Raw genomic sequence first — 24,363 nt, 5'->3', positions numbered from 1 at the left:
ATTATTATTATTATTATTATTATTATTATTATTATTATTATTATTATTATTATTATTATTATTATTATGATTATTATTATTATAATCATAATAATAATAATTCACCTATCTACCGTATTTATTCAAATATTGTTCTTTAAGCGCCTCTTTCGTACGTCAACGTCGCCGCCATACTGTGACTGTCATGAGTTATTTACATAACACCATTTTAATATTTCTTCGCAACAATATTGCAATAATAATGATTAATATTAATGCAATATAATAGCAAAGACCGTGACCCTGATTATAACTAAAACTGAACGGAACATAAGTGTATTGGGGAGCTGTATAAGAGTTTTCTGTATTACGAGCACAAGATAAATATAAAATGACTCGAACGTGAACTTCTGCGAGCCTTTTAACCAGAAAAAACATCCGCATATAAAAGAAAACGAAACAAGATACTGTTTCCGAACAATACGAAGCTGCCACTCACAATATGGCAGACGCACTGGCGTATCACGTCTCACAGCACGTGACGTCATTACCCTGCGTTGGTAATGGAAAGCGTGTGTCGCCTTCTAAGACGAGGATCAAAATTGTCTTATCCATAAAAATAAAAAAATAACTATATACTTTTTGTACATTTTGTTCAGTTGGGTTCTTTAATGCGATATGGATGACGAGGAGGAAACTTACAGGCTGTGGAAAATCCGCAAAACCATCATGCAGGTGCGCTATATTAGAAAGTTATCTTCCTTAGCATGTTAGCTTGGCGAGTCGCTCGTTTCAGTAAAGAGCTCTTCTTCGCGGTGGAAATTCCGGCGTTTCATACAGTTTTACACTCTTTCCTTGTTGACATTTAGCATTTTCAGAGAACGTAGCAACCTAATGAAATAAAGGCCGATAAAATGACGATACGGTTTGAGGTAAATATCCTCGCTGTGACGTTCCTGGACTCCACTAACCATCATTATTTGACTATTAGCTTATCCTGAAGTGATGGATAAGGTCAGACTTGATCTGAATAAATAAATCCACCGTTGCTTCTGATTCTCCCACAGCTCTGCCATGACAGAGGCTACTTGGTGACACAGGACGAGTTGGATCAGACTCTGGAGGAGTTCAAGAGTCAGTTCGGAGACAAGCCCAGCGAAGGCCGACCCAGACGCACTGACCTCACAGTGCTGGTGGCACATAACGACGATCCCACAGACCAGATGTTTGTTTTCTTTCCCGGTAAGATTTTGCGTTCACAGTTCAGTCTTTAAACGGTATGCAAAGTGTGCAAAGTATTGGATTTACTTTGAAGGATTCAGAAATTCTCTTAGATTCCTTTGAAGGTTTGTATTAAATATTATTTTACTCTGTCTACTTTTTGTACATTATCTTAACATTTATAAGTTGTCAAAGAAGGAACTGCCACTGATATCTTTAAGTTATACTTGCTTCCCACTATCTGCACAAACACACAATGTTAATTTGTAACCCTCTACTTATTAATTCACAACTGCTTTTGTCAGCATAATAATAATAATTTTAATAATAAGTTATCATCTTAAAATTCCTTCATTTGTTTGGATTAGAAGAACTACAAAATGTCTTTTCCTTTATATGTTCTAGCTCAAAAACCCCCCAGTAGAAATAAGCAGGTCAGATCTTGGCACATTCCAGGAAACGGCTGAGTTGACCAAAAAAAAAAAAAAAAAAAACGAAGTTACATCCTTTACATATTTCAAGTGACAGAAGAAATCTCAAGAAGACTTGAATCATAAATTGAGATATGCAATACTATTTTTTGACAGATTTATCTAATATTCATGAACTGGAAAACCTCCTTTCCAGATGCGTCAAACTGTCCTATCAGGTGTAAACAGCTCTAGTCTTTTCCTGAGAGAAAGATGCAAAGGTATTCAAATTCTAACTTCAACAGAAAAGAAACGAGGCCCAGTAAATATTATCGCTTTATTTGAAATTGAGACGCGTTTGATCTGATGGGTGAAAATATTGGTGTTTGTCGTCCCCGCCAGAGGAACCCAAAGTGGGGATAAAGACCATCAAAATGTACTGCCAGCGGATGCAGGAGGAGAACATCACCAGGGCCATCATTGTGGTTCAGATGGGCATGACGCCCTCGGCCAAGCAGGTGAACAACTTTCACACTCATGCGACGCTTCGCGCGAGAAGGTTTTTTTTTTTTTTTTCTAAATTTGTTTCTTGATATTTGTTGCAGTCTCTAGTGGACATGGCCCCCAAGTACATATTGGAGCAGTTTCTGCAGCAGGAGCTGCTCATTAACATCACAGAGCATGAGGTGAACAGCAATGAGTTATTTTATTTTATTTTTTGACATGAACTAAAAACAACAGCGGTTTCAGTTCTGCGTCCTGTCTTTGACCTTCAGCTTGTTCCTGAGCACATCGTCATGACGAAAGAGGAAGTGACTGAACTTCTCGCCAGATAGTATCCTGGTCGATCTTCCTGTGCAGTGTGCGTTGCAACGTGCTGACCGGTTTGATGCTTTGTTTTCTGTTTGTGCCTCTGTTTGCCTTAACACCTTTTAATTTAGTAAGTTAAAGGAAAGCCAGTTACCAAGGATACAGGCCGGAGACCCCGTGGCTCGCTACTTTGGATTGAAGAGAGGACAGGTAAACGCGCAGACAAGACAGACAAGCACAGTGCATTAAATACGAGTAGAAATAGTCTGCAACACCTCTGAGTGGGGAAACTCCAGCAAGGTGACGGGAAAATCCAAGCAAGATAAAATCATAAAAAAGCAGCTTTGACATTTAATCAACTGCACAAAAGGTCCAGTTAGTTTTGTACAAATGTTTTTCTCACAGCTGCAGCTGCAGACTAACAGTGCACACCACAAAATGTCCTCATTATCAGCCGCCACTCACTTCAAAATGAGCTCTCTGTTTACTGGAATGTTTATGAGCTGTACTGGTGTCTGATTTGAATAAATGTTTGGACAAATGCAAAACACCATCAGCAGTGTTATGGAAACCTAACAGAAATAAAAACGAATGGAAGCTATTTTTTGTGAATTTTACAGGTTGTGAAAATCATTCGACCGAGTGAAACGGCTGGCAGGTACATCACCTACAGGCTGGTCCAGTGACGGACAGGTGCGCCAAACAACTCTTAAGACATTATACATTTTTAAACTCTGAACCATCCATTTGTATTTTAGGTCTTTCAGTATTGAGTTGCAGAATCTGACACACGTCTGTTTTGTTTTCTAGTTCTTCTGAATCGGCATTCAGGACGGATAAAATCCAATTTTTGCCTGTGGATGGAATTTCTCTTTGTTTTTAACTTCTTCAGATTCCATTTTTGTTATTTACTGATTTTTGTAAAATAAAGTCAATTCAAATACGGTTGCCTGAGTCTTTCATTTAAAGCAAGGTTTTACCGGTGTGCAGAGCTGCATCAAGAATGCGAGTACCTACCTTCTTTTTCCTTTTAAAAGGCATGCTGTAGCTGCTGCAGGCTGGAGTTTCTAATGATCTGAATTCTTTTTTTTTTTTTAACCTCGTCTCTTGCACTTCCTCTTTATGCCCTCCCTAAAACCAGACTAGTGACATCATGACGGGGGCAGAAACTACGCACTTCCTGCTCTCCATTGGTTCATTTGATAGGTGAAAAATGCTCAACAGAAACACATGAGAAACATTTAAAAATAAAAATCAACTTTTATTAGAATAAGTCAGACATTCAGGGACAGATGGAAAACATGTCAGAAATTACTAAAGTTTAAAATTTCACAGCACTTTAAAAAGGAAGCTTTTAAAAGCTATTCAGTAGTTGAACTAAATACACACTTATCTGACCAATATTCACATAAAGCTTGTAGGACTACAAAAATGCCAAAAAAAGTACACAAAATAAAATTCCTCTAAGTGAGTTAATTCAAAAGAGCAGTAAGCGAGCAGAAGTTTCTGCCAGATTCATGACCTTTTACAAAACTGGAATAAAAACTCATTTTAGTCTCATTGCATGTCCTCGACTGACTTTAATGTATAAAAGCAAATTTATTTATTTGTGTCTCGCAGACGGTCCAATTCTGTCGATTTAATTTAAAATCCTGTGATCAGACAAACTCAGGCTCTGTGTCCCGCCTCTTCGTCAGCGGTATATTCTTTCTGCACAGGCAGGCCAGCGGGACGCCCGACAGGCTGGCTATGGGGGATCTCAGCTGGTTGTTGTTGTTGTTGTTGGACTGGCTCTCGTTGAGCTCAGCCTGCGAAGTCACGACTTCCTGCTCTGCTGCTGCTGCGTCTTCCTCTGGTGGACCGCTCTCCGGCACAGCGGGGGGCTCTCCCTCTCCGTCTCCTTCAGGATTGTCCTGATCCTGCTCTGTGTCCAGTTCCGGGTCGGTGTGGGTGGCGGAGTGGCTGGACAGGTCCAGGCTGTCCCTGTAGCTCAGCTGCTCGTCCTCCGTGCTCACCACGCTCTCCTGCTTCATCAGCCTGCAGGAGCTGTGGCTGCCCTCGTCCGAGTCGGAGTCGGGGAGCAGTTCGCTGGAGCCCAGCGATCCCAAAGAACTTCCTGGATCAGAAATGAGCATCCAAACTTAAAAACCCTCGCTTACTCAGAGAGGATCTCAAAGATTTCAACAGATTTGAGTTGATACAGAAACTCACCGCAGCCCTCCTCCTGCCTGTCTGAGTCTGGCTTGTTCTGGTCGTCTTTGCTTCCATCCTCTTCTCCATCTCCAGTGCTTTCCATCTTATCTCCAACACTTTCCTGAATGAGTGAGGTGATGCGGGGATGTTTGAGAGATTTGCTTATCTCCTTATTTAACACATTTTATCACATGAGACCATCTTAAAATAGTTTCAGCTGAACAGTAACTGGGATTTACGAGGGTTTCCAACCATGTTTATATGCATTTCAAATGGAAAATTGACGCTTACAACGGATGTAAGGTTGATTAACTTTCTGTGCTCCTTAGAGCAAGTAAATAAAAATGGATCATTTTCATTTCCAGCCGCACCACGAATGTCTTCAAAGAGGCAGAAATTGATAAACTGGTAAAATATTGTACCTCTATGAACAAAATTATATTTAAAGACCAAGTAATTCATACAAACAAAAACTAATTTCACTGATAAAATATTTAAACACATATTTCCCAGCACCCACCTGCTGCGTAGATGTTGAGCGCGCGTTTTTGTTGGTCTGGGAAGTTTTCGATTGGAATATTGAAGAATAGAAGACGATGAGGGCCTCCACAATGCGGGCCTGGTGAGGGTAGTCCACCAGAGAGGACAGGGATATCGTGGCCCCTGTGGGACGGGGACGCATCAGGGAGGGCCCAAACACAATACCCAAGTTGCTGGGGCTCATCTTGTTGTCCTCCTCCAGCTCTGCAATCCTGGATCAACAGAAACTTAGTTTTTAATAATTTAATAAAAGGAACTGAATTATTTAATAGCATTTTTTAATGTATAAATAAAAGGCTAAAACAAAAAATCTGCAGAATGTGGAAAGCAAATTTTAATTATCAAAATAATCGATAGATTAATTGAGAATGGAAATAATCATTAGTTGAAGCCTTAGTTGCCAGCTGACCTTCGAAGGTGACGAACGATGTACCGCAACGTAGCAGAGTTGGGCTTGGGCAGCTCCTTCACCAGCTCTTTCAGACTGTCCACCAAAACAAGGACTTCCGGGTCAGAGTCGGGCCCCAGGTCCACCAGCTCGGGCCCCCGGACCACTACTGGGTTGGTGCTGCTCGATTCGGCCTCCTCTCCCTCGGGCGCGTCTCCCTCGCTGTGCAAACTCTCCTTGGCCAGACCCATCAGTGTGTTGTACAGACGGAAAGGCATGATGGGCTCCGGCAGCTGGAGGCAACAGGAAACAGATGCACAGAACTCAGATAACATGGAAACGAAGACGACTGAAACTAAATACAAGGCAAACTGAGGGCCAAGCTCTCGGTTTTAACAGTTTCTTGAGGTTCCTGCACTGGAATACAAGCAAGAGTGGAGATTTATGCAAAACATATCTATACCCAAGTTTAGCTTAGAGGTTTAAAAATTGCACTTTATTATCCATTTTAAAAAATTGACAGACTTCTGGCCAATCCAGGCGAATAATATAGACACAAATTTTACCCCAACTCCTAACCCTAAGGTCAAATATTCAGTGACCTTATGGATCTAATGTCTTACCATTTTACCTCCGGTAAACACAATCAAACTATGAGAGACTAGAAGAAGTGATGAAGTGTGGGAACTTGTTCCAGGATGCTTCGCGTACCTGTCTGAGGTAAAGCTTGAGGACGTTGCTGATGTCGTGCGGTGAACACTGAGACAGCTCCACCAGCTCCTTGCCGTTTTCGAAGGCCTGACAGAGTTTCTCCACGCGGGTCTTCACGCCGTTCACCCTATAGATGCCCTGCCAAGAGGAAGCAGCGGTTCACGGCCGACACTTTGACGCCGGCCCAAACGTCTCGAACGGAGGGATTGGGAGCCTCCTCACCTTCATCTTGAGGGCGCGTCTCTCGATCTCAGAAATGCACTTTGTGATGATGAAGGGGATGCCGTCGCTGGCGCAGCTCGCCACATGGGTGAAGTCCCGGCCAAACAGCTGCAGGCGGCCCTGCAGCTTCTTATGGCCACACTGGATGGCGAGGGTCTCCAGGCAACGCTTGTGACACGACAGGAAACACTGGGAGGGGATAGAAAAATTAGCCTGAAAGTTTTGGTTTTTTACCGTGAAGGCACACAATGAATAGAAGTGCAGACAAAACCAGAAGTGCTTCTACTTATAATTTCTAAAACTGGAAGCATATGCATGCTCATTCAGAGCTCTCCATCATAAGCCTGATGGTGATGTATGAAAAATATTAAAGTAAACATCGCTGTCACTGCTGTACAATATTGTCTGAATATTTTAGAAATGGCTCATGTTTAAACTGAATCCATTTACTCAATGGGAAAAACAATAACTGAGGCATATCTTTATGCTTTATTTTTTAACGTTGATCAAATGCATCAAAACTTTTAATCATTAATTTACAAGCTTATATAACTTTGGCACTGAAACAAATTTGGCATTAATGTAGGTCTTCAATGTCTCTACATGTATCTCGTCAATGATGATAATATATATTTGTTTATTTGATATTTAAATTACATTTAATTAACTTGAGCTATAAGACAATGAGAAGGATTTTATTGTGTGGCCCCTCGACACCTTTTGTCTCCCGTTAAGTTTAAGAACTGAGCATTTTATAAAAATACATCATTTACAGAAGTTAAAAGCATAATGCCATTAATAGACTGTCACTTTTCCCCAAAAATGTTTGAGAAATCAACACAGATTACCTTATTGATTTGACAAATAAAGTCTAAAAGAACAACTCCTCAGAAAATATAGTTGTACAGCGCAAAATAAATTGCAAATAAATAAATAAAGTCCTGATGAAGGACTCACTTCCTCGCACTCGGCCCCCTGGAAGTAAACGTAGCTGTCACATTCCCGACACTTGGCAGGAGTCCTCAGCTTCCTCAGCTTGTGGGTCTGGGCCGCTTTGGACAGGCCGATGTTCCGGAAAGGTCTGGTGGAGACCGCCACGTCTGGATCCATGCCGTTGATATCTGCACAGAACCGTCGTCACACAGAGAACAGGAGAAGTCAGCCACAGAAAGCGCGGTGGACGGACGAGCCTGTGCTAAAACGTACTTGGAGTCTCGAACGATGAAACGTTTCCATCTTTCTCGTCTTTCTCATCCGCCTCCTCATCAGACGACATCGTTCCGGTCGAGGACGTTCGAGCCATTTTGGAAATGTCACCTAAAAGTTTAACAGATTTTTACAAAAATGTTATTTACCTTTATCCTTTGTAACACTAGATGTTTATAAGTCAGCACACAGAAAACGAACTTTCAAAGGGCTTATTGGTTTGCTAGTGGAACAGTGAAGAAGAAATCTTCAGGTTGCTGTCAAACTGTTCATCACAACAAATTTGTGACTCACTTGTGCTGGCAGTGGGAGAATCCAGCCCCGTGTCGACCATGCTGTCATTGCTCACTGTTGAACCCCACGATTTGTGACCCTGTCCTGGAAAAGTCAAAAACAACAGAATGAGAGGAAAAGTAAACATTGGAATAGCGGCTTAGCTTTAAAGCCTAAATAACGATGTCCATGGTTCTTAGAAGGCATTGCTTACTCTTACGTTGAGCCTCTGACTCTGCAGCAGTAGGATCCACAGTGATGGTGGGACCTTCAGTCTGACTCGTATGGTGGTCGGTGTTGAAACTGTCGTTTCTTGGTCTGTGGCCGTGACTGAAATCATTTGTTATATTTGGTTTAGCATTTTATATTGATGTCTGTTCAACAAATCTGATGCTTTTCCTCGTCTCTTTTCAGATTTTGTCAAAGATTTTAATTTATTTTAGTGGGAAGACAAAGAAATTGAAATCTGACAAATCTGAATTTGAATTCAAATTCCTTTAGTTGGAGAGAAAAAAATTCTGTTGCCCTCACACATTTCCTAATTTGTGTTTTTCTTTAGCATGAACAGAGAAGCTGGTCTCAGGTATGATGTTCAGCAATCTCCTGTGTGTTAACATACATGTCAAACTCGAGGTCTGGGGGCTAAATCCGGCCCACTGTAGCCGTTTATGTGGCCCTCAAAACTCCTCTCAAGACACGGGCATGTGAAGAGAACTTCAATATAACAGCTGTTATTTTGTCAAATCAAATCACTTGTTTTTGGATAGTTTCAAATTAATCAACGTGAAAAGATGCTACATTTTCAGAAATACTTCCCAAATACAGCGAAAGCCATATAATTCAAACAGTTCCGTCAAAATGTAGTTTTTTTTATAACATTCTGCCACAGCTAGATTTTGAAATGAGGAGGAGTTTGACACCCCTCCTCTAAAGGTTATTTCTTTTTGTTTTATGTGAGATGTTTGCTCTGAGAGGATCCACCACCTGGACGATGAGCTGGTCGGGGAGTACGTCTCAAACGAGTAGTGGGCCCCAGGCTGCTCGGGCAGCTGCAGGTCTCGTACGTGGGCCGCGTACTGCTGGCCTGGGTCGTACAGCTTACTGCTCTCACACAGAGTCTGGTAGTGGACGGGCAGCGCCACGGTCTGCATGTGCATGAGCTGGTAGTAGGAGATGGTGGCCTGCAGGAGTGAGGATAGAAAGGTAAGCACACTGTAGCGTCTGCAGCACATACGAGGCGGCGGTGGTGGCACTGCGGCACTGGTTCTGACCGATCGGAGCGTCTGGTCGCTCTGTTTGATGACGTCCTGAAGCTGCCGCAGCACCGTCACCTTGGTGTGCTCCAGCTCTAGCTGCTGAGTGGTGGCATCTGCGATACATGTTCTATAAGTGGCCTCCGCTTCGACTGCCTGTGTAGACATGAAAACACAAGTTTATGCTTTAACTTTTCTAATAAGTATATCAGGGGCATGCAGTTGCAGAGGTAAAGGTATGAATCAACAGAATGAGGTCATGAAGACCTTATTGCGAGCCTCTTCCTCAACACGCTTCTTCTTCTCCACAGACTTTGCTGTAGACCCTCCTCCCTCCTCTTCGGCTCTGCAGGCCGCCGTTTTGGCCTTCTCGTACTCCTCGCAGCGAACCATGTAAGCTTGCTTGGCTTTTCGCAGGTTTGCCTCGCACTCCATCTAACCGAGGGAAGTAATTTTCAATCGCAAGTTGAAATCCAAACCAGCCATGGGCAATTCAAAACAAAAAAAAGGTCCTACCAGTTTTCTCTTTGCTCGAATCCAGAGCTCCTTGATGTCTTTCCGCTTCTTCTCGTGCTCCTGCTTGCGTTGCAGCAGCGGCTGTGTGGGGAAGGCCAGACGTTAGGTCAAGGGTTGGATTGAGAGCGAAAGAAAGGTCAGAGGTGCAGAAGCTGCGTTTATGATGCAGAGACCTGAATAAAAGTCTGATTGTGCAGAGTGGTGTTGGCCTGCTGCAGCCCTACGCTTTGCTCCTGGTCCTGCTCCAGAGCGAGAGAGTAGGTGGAGTAGAGCGGCATGTGGGGCTGCAGGGAGAAACACAACGCTTCATATCAGTGAAAGAAGATTTAACGATACTGCCAGGACTTTTTTATAGCAATTTGTTATATGTGGAAATAGAAAGAATGGTACTTACGTGTGTTATACTGTGTTTGCAGGACTGGTATAATCTCTGAAGGCCTTTGGCGAACTCTGCCTCTGTAACACAAGAGCAGCAAAACCTGTTGGCACTGTAGCTCCCCCTTGTGGTTGTTGAAAAGTATTAGAAGACATAATTCCACACAATACAGAGAATCGTATTGCTGACAGATTAAGATTTGCAATATAGCTTGCTACTTTTAAGAAGTTAAAAAAAGTAGTTGCTTAAAATATTTCTGATTGTTACCAAATTTTTCTCCTGTTTCTCACTTTATTATAGTAGAACTTGCAGTAAAGACGTTTTTCAAGCAATGACTCATTGCCTAAAGAAAAAAAATTGCTAATAGTTGCATCAGAATTTCACGTCAAAGACGTGTTACCTGAACGTAAACATCTACAGTAACACAGTAATATTAAGACTTACTACATCTGATCAGGATTTATAAAGTAACACAACTAAACTTGAGAAATATGTCATGCATTTGTGTTCAGCTGATTTTAGAATAAAATACACAGGTTTTCCACACTTGCTAGTTGGCGAACTGCTGAAGATAGCTGGAAGAAGTGAAATTTATTTAAGAGCATCATAGTAAAGGGAGCTAAATAAAAATCTTTCTTCCACTTTCATAATTATCAATCATGTCAAATCCCCCAGAAAACACATTGAACTTTGTGGTTGTAATGTGAACTATTGTAAAGTTCCCTGTGAAATACTTTCACAAGCCACTGTGACTTCTAGATGACAGAAAACAAACAGAGACAAAAAAAACCCAAACTATTTCTGCTTTTAAATTTCCATGCAGGATATTTTCCTCTGAAAGCCTTAAGTTGAGGCATTTCCACTTACCCAATGTGGTTCTCTTTTCCACATAACTTATCAGGTCCTTCATGTACTTAGATATGGATTTGGCATAGACCAGAGCCGAGTCCACACCTCCCTCACTGCGCTGGAGAATCACATCCACTTCCTCAACTCGGCCTGTGAAATGACACGCAAACCTTCGTCAGTCGACAAAGTCAAAACAAAACAGTTTTTCCTACCAAGTTTGATTTGATTTAAGCCTCATTCTGGTACGTCTAGGTTTGAAGTAGTTTTTAAATATCTCAATGACTAACATTTACTTTAGTTGTTGCCAGTGTTTCTTTTTTTTTTTTTTTGCAATACTTTAAAAGATTTTTAAGCTCATATGACAGTAACAAGACATGAGCAACATGAAGGTTTCTTCAAGTTAGAAAGAAATCATTCCTTTCCACTGTTGCCTCACACAGCAAGTCTTTTTTAAGAATATACTTAAAAATCCCAAATAGTACTAAGATTGATTTTTAAAAAAAAAACAAACTCTGGGGTTTGTTTAACATTTAAAACAGATTCAAATTATCCAATCAATGACAGCTTCATGATGCATCAGCATGCATACAAATTGAACCGAGTTGAATTTGAAAAGTATGGAGGTAAAAACCTGAATAATGTAATTTTTTATAGTTATAGGAGACTTCATCTATGCAGCGCAGGACCAAAGAGCAGAGAGAAGAGGAGGAAGGTCAAACCACCTCTTCCATCGATCATATCCTCACGTCCAATGTCTCCAAACAGCCAAGTGGAGATTAAAAGAAGGTCAAAGGTGAATGAGGTGAATTAGGAGTTCTTGCCAACAACCAATTGTGTCATCCAGGACATGTTACTGTGAAATATTGCGTCTGTTGCCCAGAAATTGAGCTTTTAGCTCAACATGTCAGCCATGAAACTGTGACAGTTTTCAGTCAGAGGCTTCCTGAGATTCGTTGTAAGACTGACTGCTACCAGAGGTCCTTCCTGTCCGGTCAGTCTGAAGGTCACTGGATGTATTGAGTAACATTTACTTCCCTTTGGGATCAATAATTTATTTTTCAATTCATTCAAACAGTAGGAGCGTTGAAAATCTATTCAAACTAGCAGGGAGAGACCGACAATATTTCAGGCTTGAGTCGCATCAGGATCCATATACGGCTTTGAGTTGATTTTAGCAGCAATTGGAGCGGAGGAGCTTGTTACCTACCGTTGTCGTGCAGGTCACTCCTGAAGTGTCCCCCTTCCACTCCCTGACCTGCTGCAGCGTACAAGTTCTCCATCGACTGAAAACACAAAACATTTGGAGGTGAAACTTTCTAGATTTTGGTTTCCATTGGGAACAGTAGTAAATCTGCTTAAGTTGGCATGTTGGATGTAATGGATTCAAACTCACTCTGCTTTTCTCTGTGGGCAGCAGGGAGAGCAGCGTGCTGCTGTCCACTTCCCCCATCAGAAGCTCGGACACACTGGACAGGAAGATGCAGAGGGATTTCAGTAAGTTTTAAAATGATTCTTTTTGCCAATTTTATTATGACTTAGCACAAATAAATAAATAGCAGCGTTTTTTTTAAATGATGCAAAAGTGTTACGGTCTGACTTGTCAATTGTCAAAAGCTCTGCCTTACTAGAAATTAATGTCTCTTTAATAATAATACTTATTCTCTGAAATTACATTTTAGGGTTAACTGTCATTGGGCTGCAGCTACCAATCACTTTAGTGAAAAATTATTCAATCCATTAATCTGACAATTAATCGGATGACAAAATTGGCACATTCTGCATTTCACCATTTCAGTTTAAGTACAACATTAGAGACACAAAACAATTACATTTCTTTTTTTTTTATATGTGAGAGAATAAACAGCTTAGTGAATGCTTGATTGTTTTTAACAAAGAACACATCTGCAGCTAAGAAAATACGTCTAATGTCAACATATGAGAAGCTAAGCTCTTTTAGGTTGATGTAATGTAGTAGGGCTAATTTAACTGATTAATAATTTCTCTAGCTATGAGATAATAAGATGCTTAACAGGACATTTGTTGAAACAGAATTTGAGTAAAGTTTTAGTGAAGCTAAACGATGCCACTTCAGGACTTCTGTGAAGAACAAATTTACAAACAATTTGCTTTCCTAAAATGTAAAATGTCTATATTTTTTCCACAGTTTTGGCCTAATTACTGCTCTGAAAGCATTATTCATTCAGCAAATTGTCTATTTTTGAGTCTGTTTACTCCAGTTAATGATTAATGCATCATTAACTTAGTTGGCAATTAATTCAATTGTTTCAGCCCTAAGTTGTAATTGTAGTGCTAATCTATACAAGATTAACTTTTATAACAGTTATTCAAATACAGCAACTTTTAATAATATTCCCTTTTATTGATGGGAATGTCAGTGAATGAGTAAATTATATTAAACAACACACTGTAGCAGAGGTGCAGAAACTACGGCTCAGACATTCGGTTGGTTTTGTGAACAACTGAGCTTTTAGAAGAGAAAAAAAGGGAAGAGGTCGAAGCCTAATGTGAAACCTTTGCAGGTACAGCAGAGACAGGAAGTGACAAAGATAAAACTTTTGAACCAAGGCATCTCTATCAGGTTCAATCACTTTTCTGAGAACTCAATAAGTTTGTTTCCTTTGAAATCGGGGTCGTCTGGCAACATGTTGGACAGACGGCAAACGCACAAAAGCGGGTACTCCATGTTCGAGTTGTTTTGTTGTGACAGAAAGGTCGGTCGGAGGGAGAGCGGAGGAGGGAATGAGGAAACAGACACGTCAGGCAGATTTCAACTGTCTCTGCCAGCTCACTTCCTCCTAAAACCGACGGCTGTCTAAACCCTGAAAACATCACAGACACTTCAGACTCTTTTCACCTGCTTATTTTTAAGGAAATTAGCAAATGAAAACACATGAACTAATCTCGAATCATTTTTAAATCATTGATTTGATCCGCTTTCCTCCTGTGCATTTAATTTCCGGTGATCATTCTCACAACGTCTCGTTGCCTCAGACTGTGCAATCTGTGCCGTTAGATTTCAGGTAGTCAACAGAAGTTTCAGGTTTTGGTTTTGTGACGGTGGATGAAAAAAACAAAAAGAAACAAAAAAAAGAAGCAAACAAAAAAAACAAGCCACTTCCTGTTTTCAGCTTTGGCTCATGCAAATGTGTCACCATCAAGCACTTCTCTCTGCTTCCCAACATCAGACTCAGCTCACTACTAAACACACACACACCCCCCCACACACACACCATTAGAGTAATCTGAATGTCAAATACATGTGGACACCGTTATGAAGCAAGACCGTTATCTCCAACGGCAACAAACACCAGCTTCACTTACAGCTGCCAAATATGACATTGCTGCACTTACTTGCTGCTGAAGGCGACTGCAATGGTCTCGATGGCCTTCTCAAAGTCTTTCTTGTCCGTCTCGTTGGACGCCTCATAGTGGAACCCTGAAGCAACGTCCAGATGTTCACTTTGCAGCAGTTTCCCCCACAACACTGATACCCTCCTCCGCCTTCTCCTCACCTTTGACCTTGGAGATGAGCTTCCCAGCAGCAGTGAGGATCTCCACCGTGTTCAGGAGCGGGTACGTGTTGATGACCTGACGCAGGTTTCGCAGCACCTCTCCCAAACACTCGTGTGCCACGGGCCGCTGGCTCTCCTTACCTGTGTGAAGGAAGAGCTGGGTGAGACGAGCGCATAAAAGACCGCAAAAAAAAAAAAAAAAAAAAAAAAAAACGAAAGAAGAAAACGAGACGGTGCCACAGGTTGTGAATGTTTCCGTTAAACAATCAGCATCTCTGCCGGAGCCGCTCTCAGACGTTTGTTGTGACCGGTCTAGCTGAGACTGATGTGGAAATGTTTAGACTCTAAACCAAAAGAGGTTTAAAAATTGATTCTGGTACAAGTTAGCAAAGCGTTAAATGACATTTTCTCTTTCACTGTTAGTTTGATTTAAACAACTCGAGGTGAAGCTCATACAGATGTTTTCTTCATTGTGCACACACTCCCCTCAGCTCATTGTTCTATATAAAAAAAAGAAATCTCCTCATGTGCCAATCTCCAGCCGAGAAGACAAAAAAGAAAAATGAAAAACACTGAAACATTTTTAGCTCTAAAAAGGTGCTGGCCGTTCCACTCTGATTTCATTTTCTACTTTTACTTTCTGCTGTGAGGAAATATTGAATGTGAATAATATCCACCAGCAGGAGGTAACTCAATTATTCTAGTTGGATCAGGGATTATAATCTGTCAATCGAAACAAACAGGGATCAGAATTAATGAAAACAAGAAGCAATACAAGTTTGGTTCAATATTACATGGCAGTATATACCCAACTCTCGAGAAAAATGAATCGATACTGGTAAGTGTGTTGGTACAAAATGGTTGGCTTGTATTCAGGAAATGAAAGCAGGTTGGGATAAAATAGCAGCTCTCTGGTAAGAAAATGTGGCCATCAAGAGGCAAACAGACCCGGAGCTTCTCTGAAATCTCGTGATCAACAGGAAATAAGACATGAATGAACTGATTAGCATAAATGACTAAATAAACCCGCTTTACTCATATGTGATTTGTAAATGTGTTAAACGCTCCAACACTGCTCAGACTAATTAGACTCTGATTAATTGTTGACTTTGGTTGTTCTTGTTTGGCCTGGAAGCCAAAATACTCCATAAAAGTATTTATAGCCACTGAACTTTTTCACATTATAAATCAAACGCTTTGGAGAATTGCATCAATAGTCAAATAAGTATAAATCTGGAAAACAAAAGAAGCAGCGTTTAGTTTTATTCAGCCTCCTTCACCACATATCTTGATATAACATTTAATTCAACCAACTGTCTTCAGAGGTTAACTACTTAGCAAAAAGATTCAACCTCAGTTGCTTTGTGAAGCGTTCACAGAAAATTAAGAGCACAAGCTTGAAGAAAAAGGAGCACCACAGAGGGGTCAGAGAGAAAGTTGTGGAGAACTTTTTCAAATCAATACCCCAAGCTTTGATTATTAAATCCCACGGTTCCCGGGAAAATACGTCCACATAACAACTGTAAAGTCTGGCCTTTATCGGAGAGTAGAAGGACGCAAACATCAAGGAGTTTTCCACAATTCATGTTGAGGACACAACAAAGAGGAAGAAGTTGCTCTGGTCAGATGAGACCATATGTTATGTGGCCAATAGGCAAACCCACAGTGTGACAAAGCACACAGCCCTGAATGCAGCCTCCCCTTTGAAACATGATGGTGGCAGCCTCATGCTGCGGGTTGCTTTTTTGTAACACGGACAGAGAAGCTGCTCAAAGCTGATGGAGAAATTGCTTTGAGCTACAAATCCAGGATGCAGAGAAAATGATTTAGATTTTTTCCTAGATATGAATCAATTCTTTCCACTTCACATCCAGTATTAATGAAGAACATTAAACTTTATGTCATTTAATTTATATAGCACATTTTCAGCAACAAGGCAGCTCAAAGTGCTTTGTAATGAGAGAGAAAAGAAAAGCGAATAGTTTGAAGGGAATTTCGACAGAACAAGAAAAACCCCAGCTGTCTAGCTTAGCTTCACAACCAAAAAAGCCAAGGCAGCATATTTAGGAGGCAGCTGAGTGACGGCAATCGCTTTATTTCCCTTTTGACTAAAAAGCAGACACATACCCTAGTCACAAGGTGTTACAAAACAAAGATTACAGTCAGTGTGAGACATTCAAGTAAACAAAAGGTCAGCTTTGATTCCAGTGCAGCCACCTCTAATTACAATCGTCTTTTGCTGAAACTTCATTCTCCCCGTCAGTCGAATTCAGTCAAAGGTGGAGGAGCACCAGGTGACCCAGAAGGGAACAGTTTTGCAGCGGTGCCACAGAGGATGTGGCCCTTTCTCAAGATTTGCAAGATTAGTCTTCAGCTCTGTTAGTCTGCTGTAACTGCTTCCTGTGGCTCACGAAGGCAGGTCACCTTGATTGCAAGTGAAAACTATAAGGTGAGAACACAAAGTGGCACCATAAAAGTAAAATAAAAAGCTTCATAATAGTTGCAGGATTATGAGAATCAGAGTGACGGTGATGTAGGTCGACCCATCAGAGGAGGAAGTGTTCAACAAGGCTTTTCTGACTCTGAGTTATCCATCATGGCTTCCTGTTTAGAAAGCCAACATGGGTGGAGAGCGTGACTTAACAAAAGATAGCAGGAGACAGAATAATATTTCAGGATGTGCCATAATTAAATATGTTGTAACTAGATTATGAAGGAAGCTGGACGAGATGTTTTGCTGGTGCAGGCCGGTCCAACTGTGGGCTCTGCTGCGTAGCAGGCTGTTTCAGGCTTGGCTGCGTCTTGCAGGAGGGGCGCAGAGTGCACCAACACGACTGCAGTAAACAAGAAGCTGGCTTCCTGCAGGAGACAAGAGCGCGGTCGCGTCTGTGGGTGCAGCGGAAGCGCACTCGTCAACTCGGAGAGAGGAAGCTGCACACGAAGGCTCCGCCCGCCGCTGCTGCCACTCACGTAAAACACACGTGTTTGGGCTGATGTAAGAGCGACAGGAGGCCCTCCTGACAGATCGCTCGTGAGAAGTTGTGGAAAGTCACCAAAAACAGCAGTGTCCTGCTTGAGAACTCCCCACCTCCCCGTGGGAACAAACATACCTGTCTCCACAATGACACAAAAATGTATTTTGTCTGCCCCAACGTGAAAACAGACAATATTTCATAATATTTCATGCCGATTATGGCACAGGAAGCGGATATGCAAAGTTAACTCGAATAGAAAAGCTCCAAAATGTTTGGACCCCTCTCTCTCTTTGCTCGGGGGTCTGCCTCTTACCCTCAGCCAGCACGACATCCTTGAGCTTTTCCACGGCCTCGGCGAAGCGCGCCACGTCCCTCAGCAGGGCTGGGATGTCCTCCACCTCGATCACGGTGCTCTCCGGTACCTCGGACTGGGGGGACGGGCTCAAGGCCCCCTTTCCCTGACCTTTAGTGTGGACCCACGATGGCAGCGGGAACCCTGAGGAGACATGGAAACACAAGACGGTCAATTTTTCCTGAAATATTTCACCTCTGAGACGTTCTTAAGAGAGTAACTCCTTAGCGACGGTTCCAAGAAAGCTCGTCACAGTGGACACAAACTACCCTCAAAATTAGGGTTTAATTGAAGAATATACAGAATAAACACAGAAAATTTAAAGGTGCAGTTAGGCGTAGGATAGATTTGGGGTACAACGAATTTAAGAGCTTTGAATGTTAAGATTTCTTTAAGAAAAATCAACCTTCAAGGTTGCTTTCTGTTTAGAGTTTAATCATCCTATAAGAAATAGGATGCACTGTTGAAGAATGTCTACATTCGCACACATCCACTCTGTCCCCTGCCTGTTGTTGACATGGAGGGCCACACCTTCAGCAGCCAGGTGTGTTGACTTTAATGAGGCACTGTTTAAGAGTGAAAGTTGTCTTTGATGCTGACCTGCAGCACTGGCGTGTCGACTCAGAGCGGTGGGCCTCTTCAGAGTCTGGACGGGGGACGGACAGCCAACCCCCTGCATGGCGGCCAGCTTGGCGTGCTGGGGGCTCGGGGTCCCGGGGCAGGACAGGGACGAATCCTGGAGGCCCGCCGCGGCGGGGTTCAAGCTCGAAGAGGTGGTGGAGGAACAGGGCGAGGAGGAGAGGGCGGCGTCTCCCGCATCTTTCCGAGGCTGCTCCTGGAGAATGGACAGCTGGGAGAAAGAAATGCAGATTTTAGGTTTTCCACTGAAGGTTTGACCTACCGATGCCAGTGGTTTTTCAAAAGATTAGACCAGATAAAAGAGGTAGAAATGCTCCAAGATTGTTGTTTTAAATCAAAACATAAAGAGAACAGCATTACCACTCATTAATTCCTACAATAAGTTGTTCATAAATATACATAAATAAAGCTAAATAAATCTGAGGAATACGTTTCTTTACTCTTACTCAGCCAAAGTTCTGATTGAATCTGAATCTGTGAAGGTAGAAGATTAGGGTGATGGCAAGGAGGCCTTCCCACCTCCAAGACCTGGAGCTCATCAGCAAAGACAAAACATCCAAATATTAGTGGAAATGTACAAAAATATGCTCCACAGTTATATGGAGCAGGATAACCTTTGCAAGGATTATGCAGCAGAGTACAACTATTCAGACATGCCAGTCTAAATGTAATAAAAAACAGACTTTTTTTAAAATTACACCCTTTGAACATCGTCTCAAACTTCTTGGTTAAATAATCAGCATTTAATTCTAGATTTATCAAGGGTGTGAGTAAATTTGGGCCCAACTTGATCTGAATCTGTCTTTGCTTGCATTGTTCAATCTGTTTTTATGCTCCTGAAAATGAACCAGACCTTTAAAAGCAGGCCTTTGGTCTGAATTCATCCATCCAAAAGTAACTCGGTTGAATTCAGCTCGGCACACCAACATTCACCCGATTCTTAACGAAGCAAAATACGCATCCAAAGCTCGATGCATCTGTAGTTCTGATCAATTTATCGAACGGGAGAGAAAAAGCACGGAGCTGTGTTAGTATCTGATCGATGGCTTAGAGACCGTTAAGACTCCCTGCAGAGAGGAGTGACCTATGATGCCCTCTGCGGCCCCCGCCACCCTCGCTCTGCTGTTGGTAAACACACATAGGAAGCCTTTCACAAGATCCTGAGCTGCGTTGTGCAACACTTCCTGACTCCAAGCTGCATTGGGTGTGGCAATTTGACACATAGTGTCGAATGTCATGATGGCTGGAGAGGCCACAGTGGAAATTCCCCCAAATGAAACGAGACACACTGAACAAACTTAAAGATTAATATCAAACACATTTCTGATCTGACCACAGCGTCTGGGGCAGATGTTGCTCGTATCCGGATGGTGTTGAGCAGAAGGAGCCTCCTACCTGTTTGAGCCATATGTTGTGCTTGTTGGGCAGTATGTCCAGCTTGTCCTTGCCTTTGGACTCTGCTTTCTTAACTCTCTGAGTGGTGGAGTAAGGGTTGTAGCTGTTTTTATTGCTACGTTTCAGCATTCTTCTCGATCTAACTGCAGCTTCAATCCACTTTTGAGTGCAGTCTCTGAGCCACTGCAGAATGGTCCATACAAAAAAAAAAAAAATCCCACAAGAGATGGACTTCCTATGCAACACTTAACCAGATCTGAGCCAGTGTGGGATCAGGTGCCAGTGAGCGCATGTTGCCCTCATGACACTGCGTTTTGATGATTGCCCTAGAGAAGTTTCCACGCAGTTGACAGTTTCTCACCCCGCGGACACCATGCAGCCAGCAAAGCAGAAGAAAAAAATGACTTTTAAAAAAGCTGGGATCAGGTTTTTAAAAACCTCTCCACTCTCGCACACAAATAGCATCACCCCTGGTTTGGAGATCTGTCCAGCCTGTCCCCTCCAGATGAAGGTTATCTGACTCTACACACACACACACTCACAAGGGAGAAACCAGAAGTGAAGCGCTACTCACAGACGCCGCGCCGCTCTGTGGCCCGGGGCTTCCTGCTCTGCTCTTCTTTGAGATGGACGGCGTCTTGATGAGCTCCCGCGGCTTCTTCCTGAACATCTTCAGAGTGCCCTTCCCGTCCATCCCGACTTCTTTGAGTTTGACGCACAGAGCCCCCACCCACCCCCCGACTCGCCACTTGTTCCGTCTGCCGCTGGCGCTCAGCGGGAACTCGGTGCCATCCGGATCAGCTCTGAGCCACGATGACTGTCTGTGCGTCTTCCTGCTGCTGCTGCTGCCGCTCATCGAGCCGCGCAGGCTCACTGACGCACAGAGAAGCACGGCAGGGCTCACCGCAAAGCTGCGCGCTTCTGGCATCCGCTCTCTGCGCACGCGTGGGCGTGGGGGAGAACGCAGAGGTGCGTTACACCTGCTCTACAAACTTTCAACGGGAATATCTCAACTCGGAGGCAGACAAACCTCTCTCTCTCTCTCCCACTCTCTCTCTCTCTCTGTCTCTGTCTCTCTCTCTCTCTGTCTGTCGTCTCTTCTCGCCACAGCAATTAGCCCATCTGGACACAGGTGCGCGTCCAACACGTGACCCGAGCGCGTTATCTGCGCGAGCGAGATGAAAGAAGCAAATTAACGGAGGTCAGGAGGATCCGGCTGAACTGCGGCCACCAAACTGCAGCCTGGATGAAAGCGAGCTCTGCTAAAAGCTTTAAAGGTCAAATGTTTACCTCAAAAACTGTCTGTCAAATTAATTCAACTCGCTTGTTGACTTCAAATACTGTTCGAGTTATACGCATTGCCATTAAAAAAAATAAATAGTTTGATAATTAGCTTTTTCGGAAATGTAGCGTTATTTTCGGGAATAGAATAATTCGGTCGTATACCGGAAGTCTTTATGTTGGTCTCTAATTGGTCGCAGCTGGTGTCGTGACGCGCCTCTGACGTTCGACTCCAGAGAAACAGTTCAACCAACCACAGTCCAGATGTATTTAAGACTTTTAAAAAATTAATTTAAGACTTTCTAAAGCTGCGTAATAAACAAGCTAAAACATTTTCCCCGGTAAACAACCAGCAGGAGATAGAAAATGAACCCCGGATACCAAAGCGAAATGACCCCGGGGTGAAGAGGCCACCGACAAGGTCGAGGCCATTTTGTTTCTTTGCCTACAGAAAACACCGCTTGGATCATTTTCGGAAGGAGTCGTTCCAAGAGGAGGCTCATTGCAAAGGAAAATGGACGCGAGAACTAAGGCGAAGATACCCAAAGCGGCGATTCTTCTGAGGAGGAAACAAAACAGTCCGAAGAAAGAACCGGATTCAACCATGTTCACCAAAGAGCAAGTGACTTGGGAGGGGAAAAAAAATACTCAAGATGGAAAAACTTGAGTTTAATGAAAACGACGTTGGCTTATGCAAAAAAAAAAAAAAAAAAAGAAAGGATCAAATGCCAGTGAGGACATCCTGGGAAATAAAGGACATTGTTGAAAATAAAGCCTGACCCTCCAACATGCAAGACGCTTCCAGAGGCAGAGATGCCTCCAGAAAGAGCTGGACCAAGTCAAAGACGCAGGTCTAGAGATGGTTCAGAATTATGAAGTCAATATTTTAGCCCTTAGAGAAGAAATACAACCAATGGAGCAGGAACACTGGGATGATAGATATTGTCATGCGAAGGTTCTGAGATTCGTAACGGTAAGAGAGCCAAATTCCTCCACACCGAGAAGAACATGCCACAGAAAGGAACCAGATGAGGCTAAGCTCAAGCTCTTTCTAAATTAAGTAGAATATAAAAAAGCGCTGGATGCATCGACAGCTGAAGTTGAATGCCAACTTGCACGCAATCATAAGCTTTCTGAGGACGTGGAGCATGCAGAAGCAAAGGCTCCCCTCCCAGTAAAGAAGCCATTTCTGAAAAAGCTTCGACATGCTCTGGGTTTGAGGAAACCGGAAAATGGAAGAGAAAGGAGGCTGCTGAAGAAAATGTGTAACGCTCGTTTATGTTAGGGGCCAAGACCATCAAGCTTCTCACCGTTATGGATGGATGAAGATTTGTAATTCACTAGCAAGGACCACTTCATAAAGTTAGAAGTTTAAAAATGTATGAATGAAGGGATAAAGGGAGCTGAAGAGGTGATGGCTTGGTGTACATCCTGGACAGGTCGCCAGTCCATCACAGACAAACAGTCATATAAATCCCTTACACAGGGAATGAAGGGAGGTGAAGGCTCAGTGAAAGGGAATGGACTTTGGGAAAATTGCTCCTCTTTATTTTCCTGAGTCCACATAGGACCCCCCAGATGAAACCTGCAGCAAAAGGAGTAAAGAGGTAGAGGGTTGACGAAACGTAACGGACTGAGAAGAGTGAGTGAGCCAAGTACTCATTGGAAAATTTTGCTGTAAACCTCAGGCCAAATCGACGTTAGCAGGTGAGTCGGTGCTGATGAAAGTACATCATAAAGTGTTTGGGAGTTCAAGGAGCCAACCTCTGCTACGTCTGCCTGGGAGCTCTCCATGATGTTGACACCTTGGCTGCTGATCGTGAAATGAGAGGTGATTGTTAACTGTGAATGTATTTATAAGTGTAGTGTGGAGATGTTAACCTGTTGACTTCAAAAGTGGAGTTCAATATGTTGAACTTAAGTCAACATATTGACTTCATTTCACGAGCACAGACCGCGACACGAAGATATAAATTTAAAGATTTAGTGAGGAAGGCATGATGCAGTGGTGCAGCTGGTAGCACTGTTGCCTTGTAGCAAGAAGGTCCTGGGTTCAATTCCAGGTCTCTCCGTGTACTCCAGCTTCCTCCCACAGTCCGAAAAGGTTCATTGGTTTCCCTAAATTCTCCTTAGACATCAGTGTGTGTGTATGGGGGTGTGTGTGTGCTTGTTTGCCTTGTGATGGACTGGTGCCTTTTTCTTAATATGATTGGAAAAAGTCCCACCATTCTGTGCAGAATGGTTTTTATTCCATTTTCACGGAATGTTATATATACATCAGTTTCTTTTTGCCCTCCAGCATTTCTCCCTTTACTCCAATAGAAACTATTAAAGTAAACTCGAAACCACTTCTTTCTCGCTCTCTGCATCAGCGCAGCTACGTGCAGACTCGCTATGAACCTCGCCGCATGTCACTACGGGGCTTTAACATGGCAGGTGAAGCATCGATGTGTTAAACTACAACTGCATTTTTAGTTAGAAATGCACATCTTGTCATCATCGACACGAATCTCATATTGAACTTAGTCTTTTAATAGAAGACTGGAACAGTTCCTTTTTCGAGGTGAACTCATAAGGCAACAGAAAACACCTCTGACATTTAAAGCAAGCATTTGGTGCACCACTTTATTGGATGTAGTTGAAACCAGAAGTTTACATACACAGAAAAAAAAGACGGGTATGTATTTTTTTTTCTTCCTGAAGTTAAATCAGACCAAACTTCCTTTGTTTTAGTTCAGTTAGAATCAAGTAAACTATTGAGTCGCTGAAGGAAAACCAAAAACATTTGACCCAAGTTGAATTCAAATTCAATGCTGTCAAATATTGAAATGTATTGGTATGAAATAAATCTCCTAATACTGTATTCTCTCTGTTATTGTAGTATTTAGCAAAGCAACATACTTTGGGTGATTAACTCAAAACAAGAGAAGCTTGGTTTGCTTTAATTTCAAATGAGAATAAAATACTTTAGTGTATTTTATTTGTTGTATATAAACTTCTGGCATTAACTGTACTTAAATCCACCCCATTATGTCTGCTGTAGTTTTGCCTGGATATTTGACCTCTATTCCTATCATTATCATTTAATTTAATGTTTGAGCTTATAAATTGGGCAATTTCTGGCACTGTTTCAGATGATTAGTCTGATGTACAGCCAGATTTAACTCTAATGCATGTTGACGCCTACAAAATGTTTTGTCTCTTTGTCAATTGCAAATGAACATTTAGCCAAATATTAGTG

The 24,363-nt window shown here is 42.4% G+C and overlaps 2 protein-coding genes across 4 annotated transcripts; one reads left to right on the top strand and one right to left on the bottom strand.

Annotated features, from left to right (window-relative positions):
- The first annotated feature begins 527 nt into the window (after window positions 1-527).
- polr2eb (RNA polymerase II, I and III subunit E, b) lies at window positions 528-3,365 on the top strand. 2 transcript variants are annotated; one of them, XM_055053986.1, is made up of 8 exons: window positions 528-714; window positions 1,047-1,221; window positions 2,013-2,128; window positions 2,216-2,296; window positions 2,387-2,445; window positions 2,552-2,630; window positions 3,041-3,113; window positions 3,231-3,365. In XM_055053986.1, exons 1-7 carry the CDS (start codon window positions 658-660, stop codon window positions 3,104-3,106), a joined length of 633 nt encoding a protein of 210 aa, XP_054909961.1. In that variant the 5' UTR covers window positions 528-657; the 3' UTR covers window positions 3,107-3,113; window positions 3,231-3,365. The 2 variants fall into 2 exon arrangements, with proteins under 2 accessions (XP_054909961.1, XP_054909970.1); XM_055053995.1 differs by lacking the exon at window positions 528-714 and adding an exon at window positions 772-911.
- A 295-nt stretch (window positions 3,366-3,660) lies between these two features.
- Window positions 3,661-20,812, bottom strand: arhgap45b (Rho GTPase activating protein 45b). Of its 2 annotated transcripts, none has more exons than XM_055056195.1 (24): window positions 20,416-20,812; window positions 18,408-18,657; window positions 17,769-17,951; window positions 14,481-14,621; window positions 14,320-14,404; window positions 12,341-12,413; window positions 12,155-12,230; window positions 10,966-11,097; window positions 10,117-10,178; window positions 9,896-10,006; window positions 9,723-9,803; window positions 9,474-9,641; window positions 9,225-9,362; window positions 8,938-9,134; window positions 8,174-8,283; window positions 7,975-8,058; window positions 7,681-7,791; window positions 7,432-7,595; window positions 6,475-6,663; window positions 6,253-6,390; window positions 5,563-5,834; window positions 5,134-5,365; window positions 4,632-4,734; window positions 3,661-4,536 (listed from the first exon to the last, which is right to left on the bottom strand). In XM_055056195.1, exons 1-24 carry the CDS (start codon window positions 20,767-20,769, stop codon window positions 4,079-4,081), a joined length of 3,912 nt encoding a protein of 1,303 aa, XP_054912170.1. In that variant the 5' UTR covers window positions 20,770-20,812; the 3' UTR covers window positions 3,661-4,078. The 2 variants fall into 2 exon arrangements, with proteins under 2 accessions (XP_054912170.1, XP_054912166.1); XM_055056191.1 differs by having other exon boundaries at window positions 8,168-8,283; window positions 20,416-20,811.
- Between the last annotated feature and the right edge of the window lie 3,551 nt (window positions 20,813-24,363).

Source organism: Poeciliopsis prolifica, unplaced genomic scaffold (genome assembly GCF_027474105.1).
Source record: "Poeciliopsis prolifica strain line A6 unplaced genomic scaffold, Auburn_PproV2 SCAFFOLD002, whole genome shotgun sequence".
NCBI lineage: Eukaryota > Metazoa > Chordata > Actinopteri > Cyprinodontiformes > Poeciliidae > Poeciliopsis > Poeciliopsis prolifica.
The sequence above is the reverse complement of the archived record's forward strand: the minus strand, read 5'-3'. Positions and strand labels throughout refer to the sequence as shown.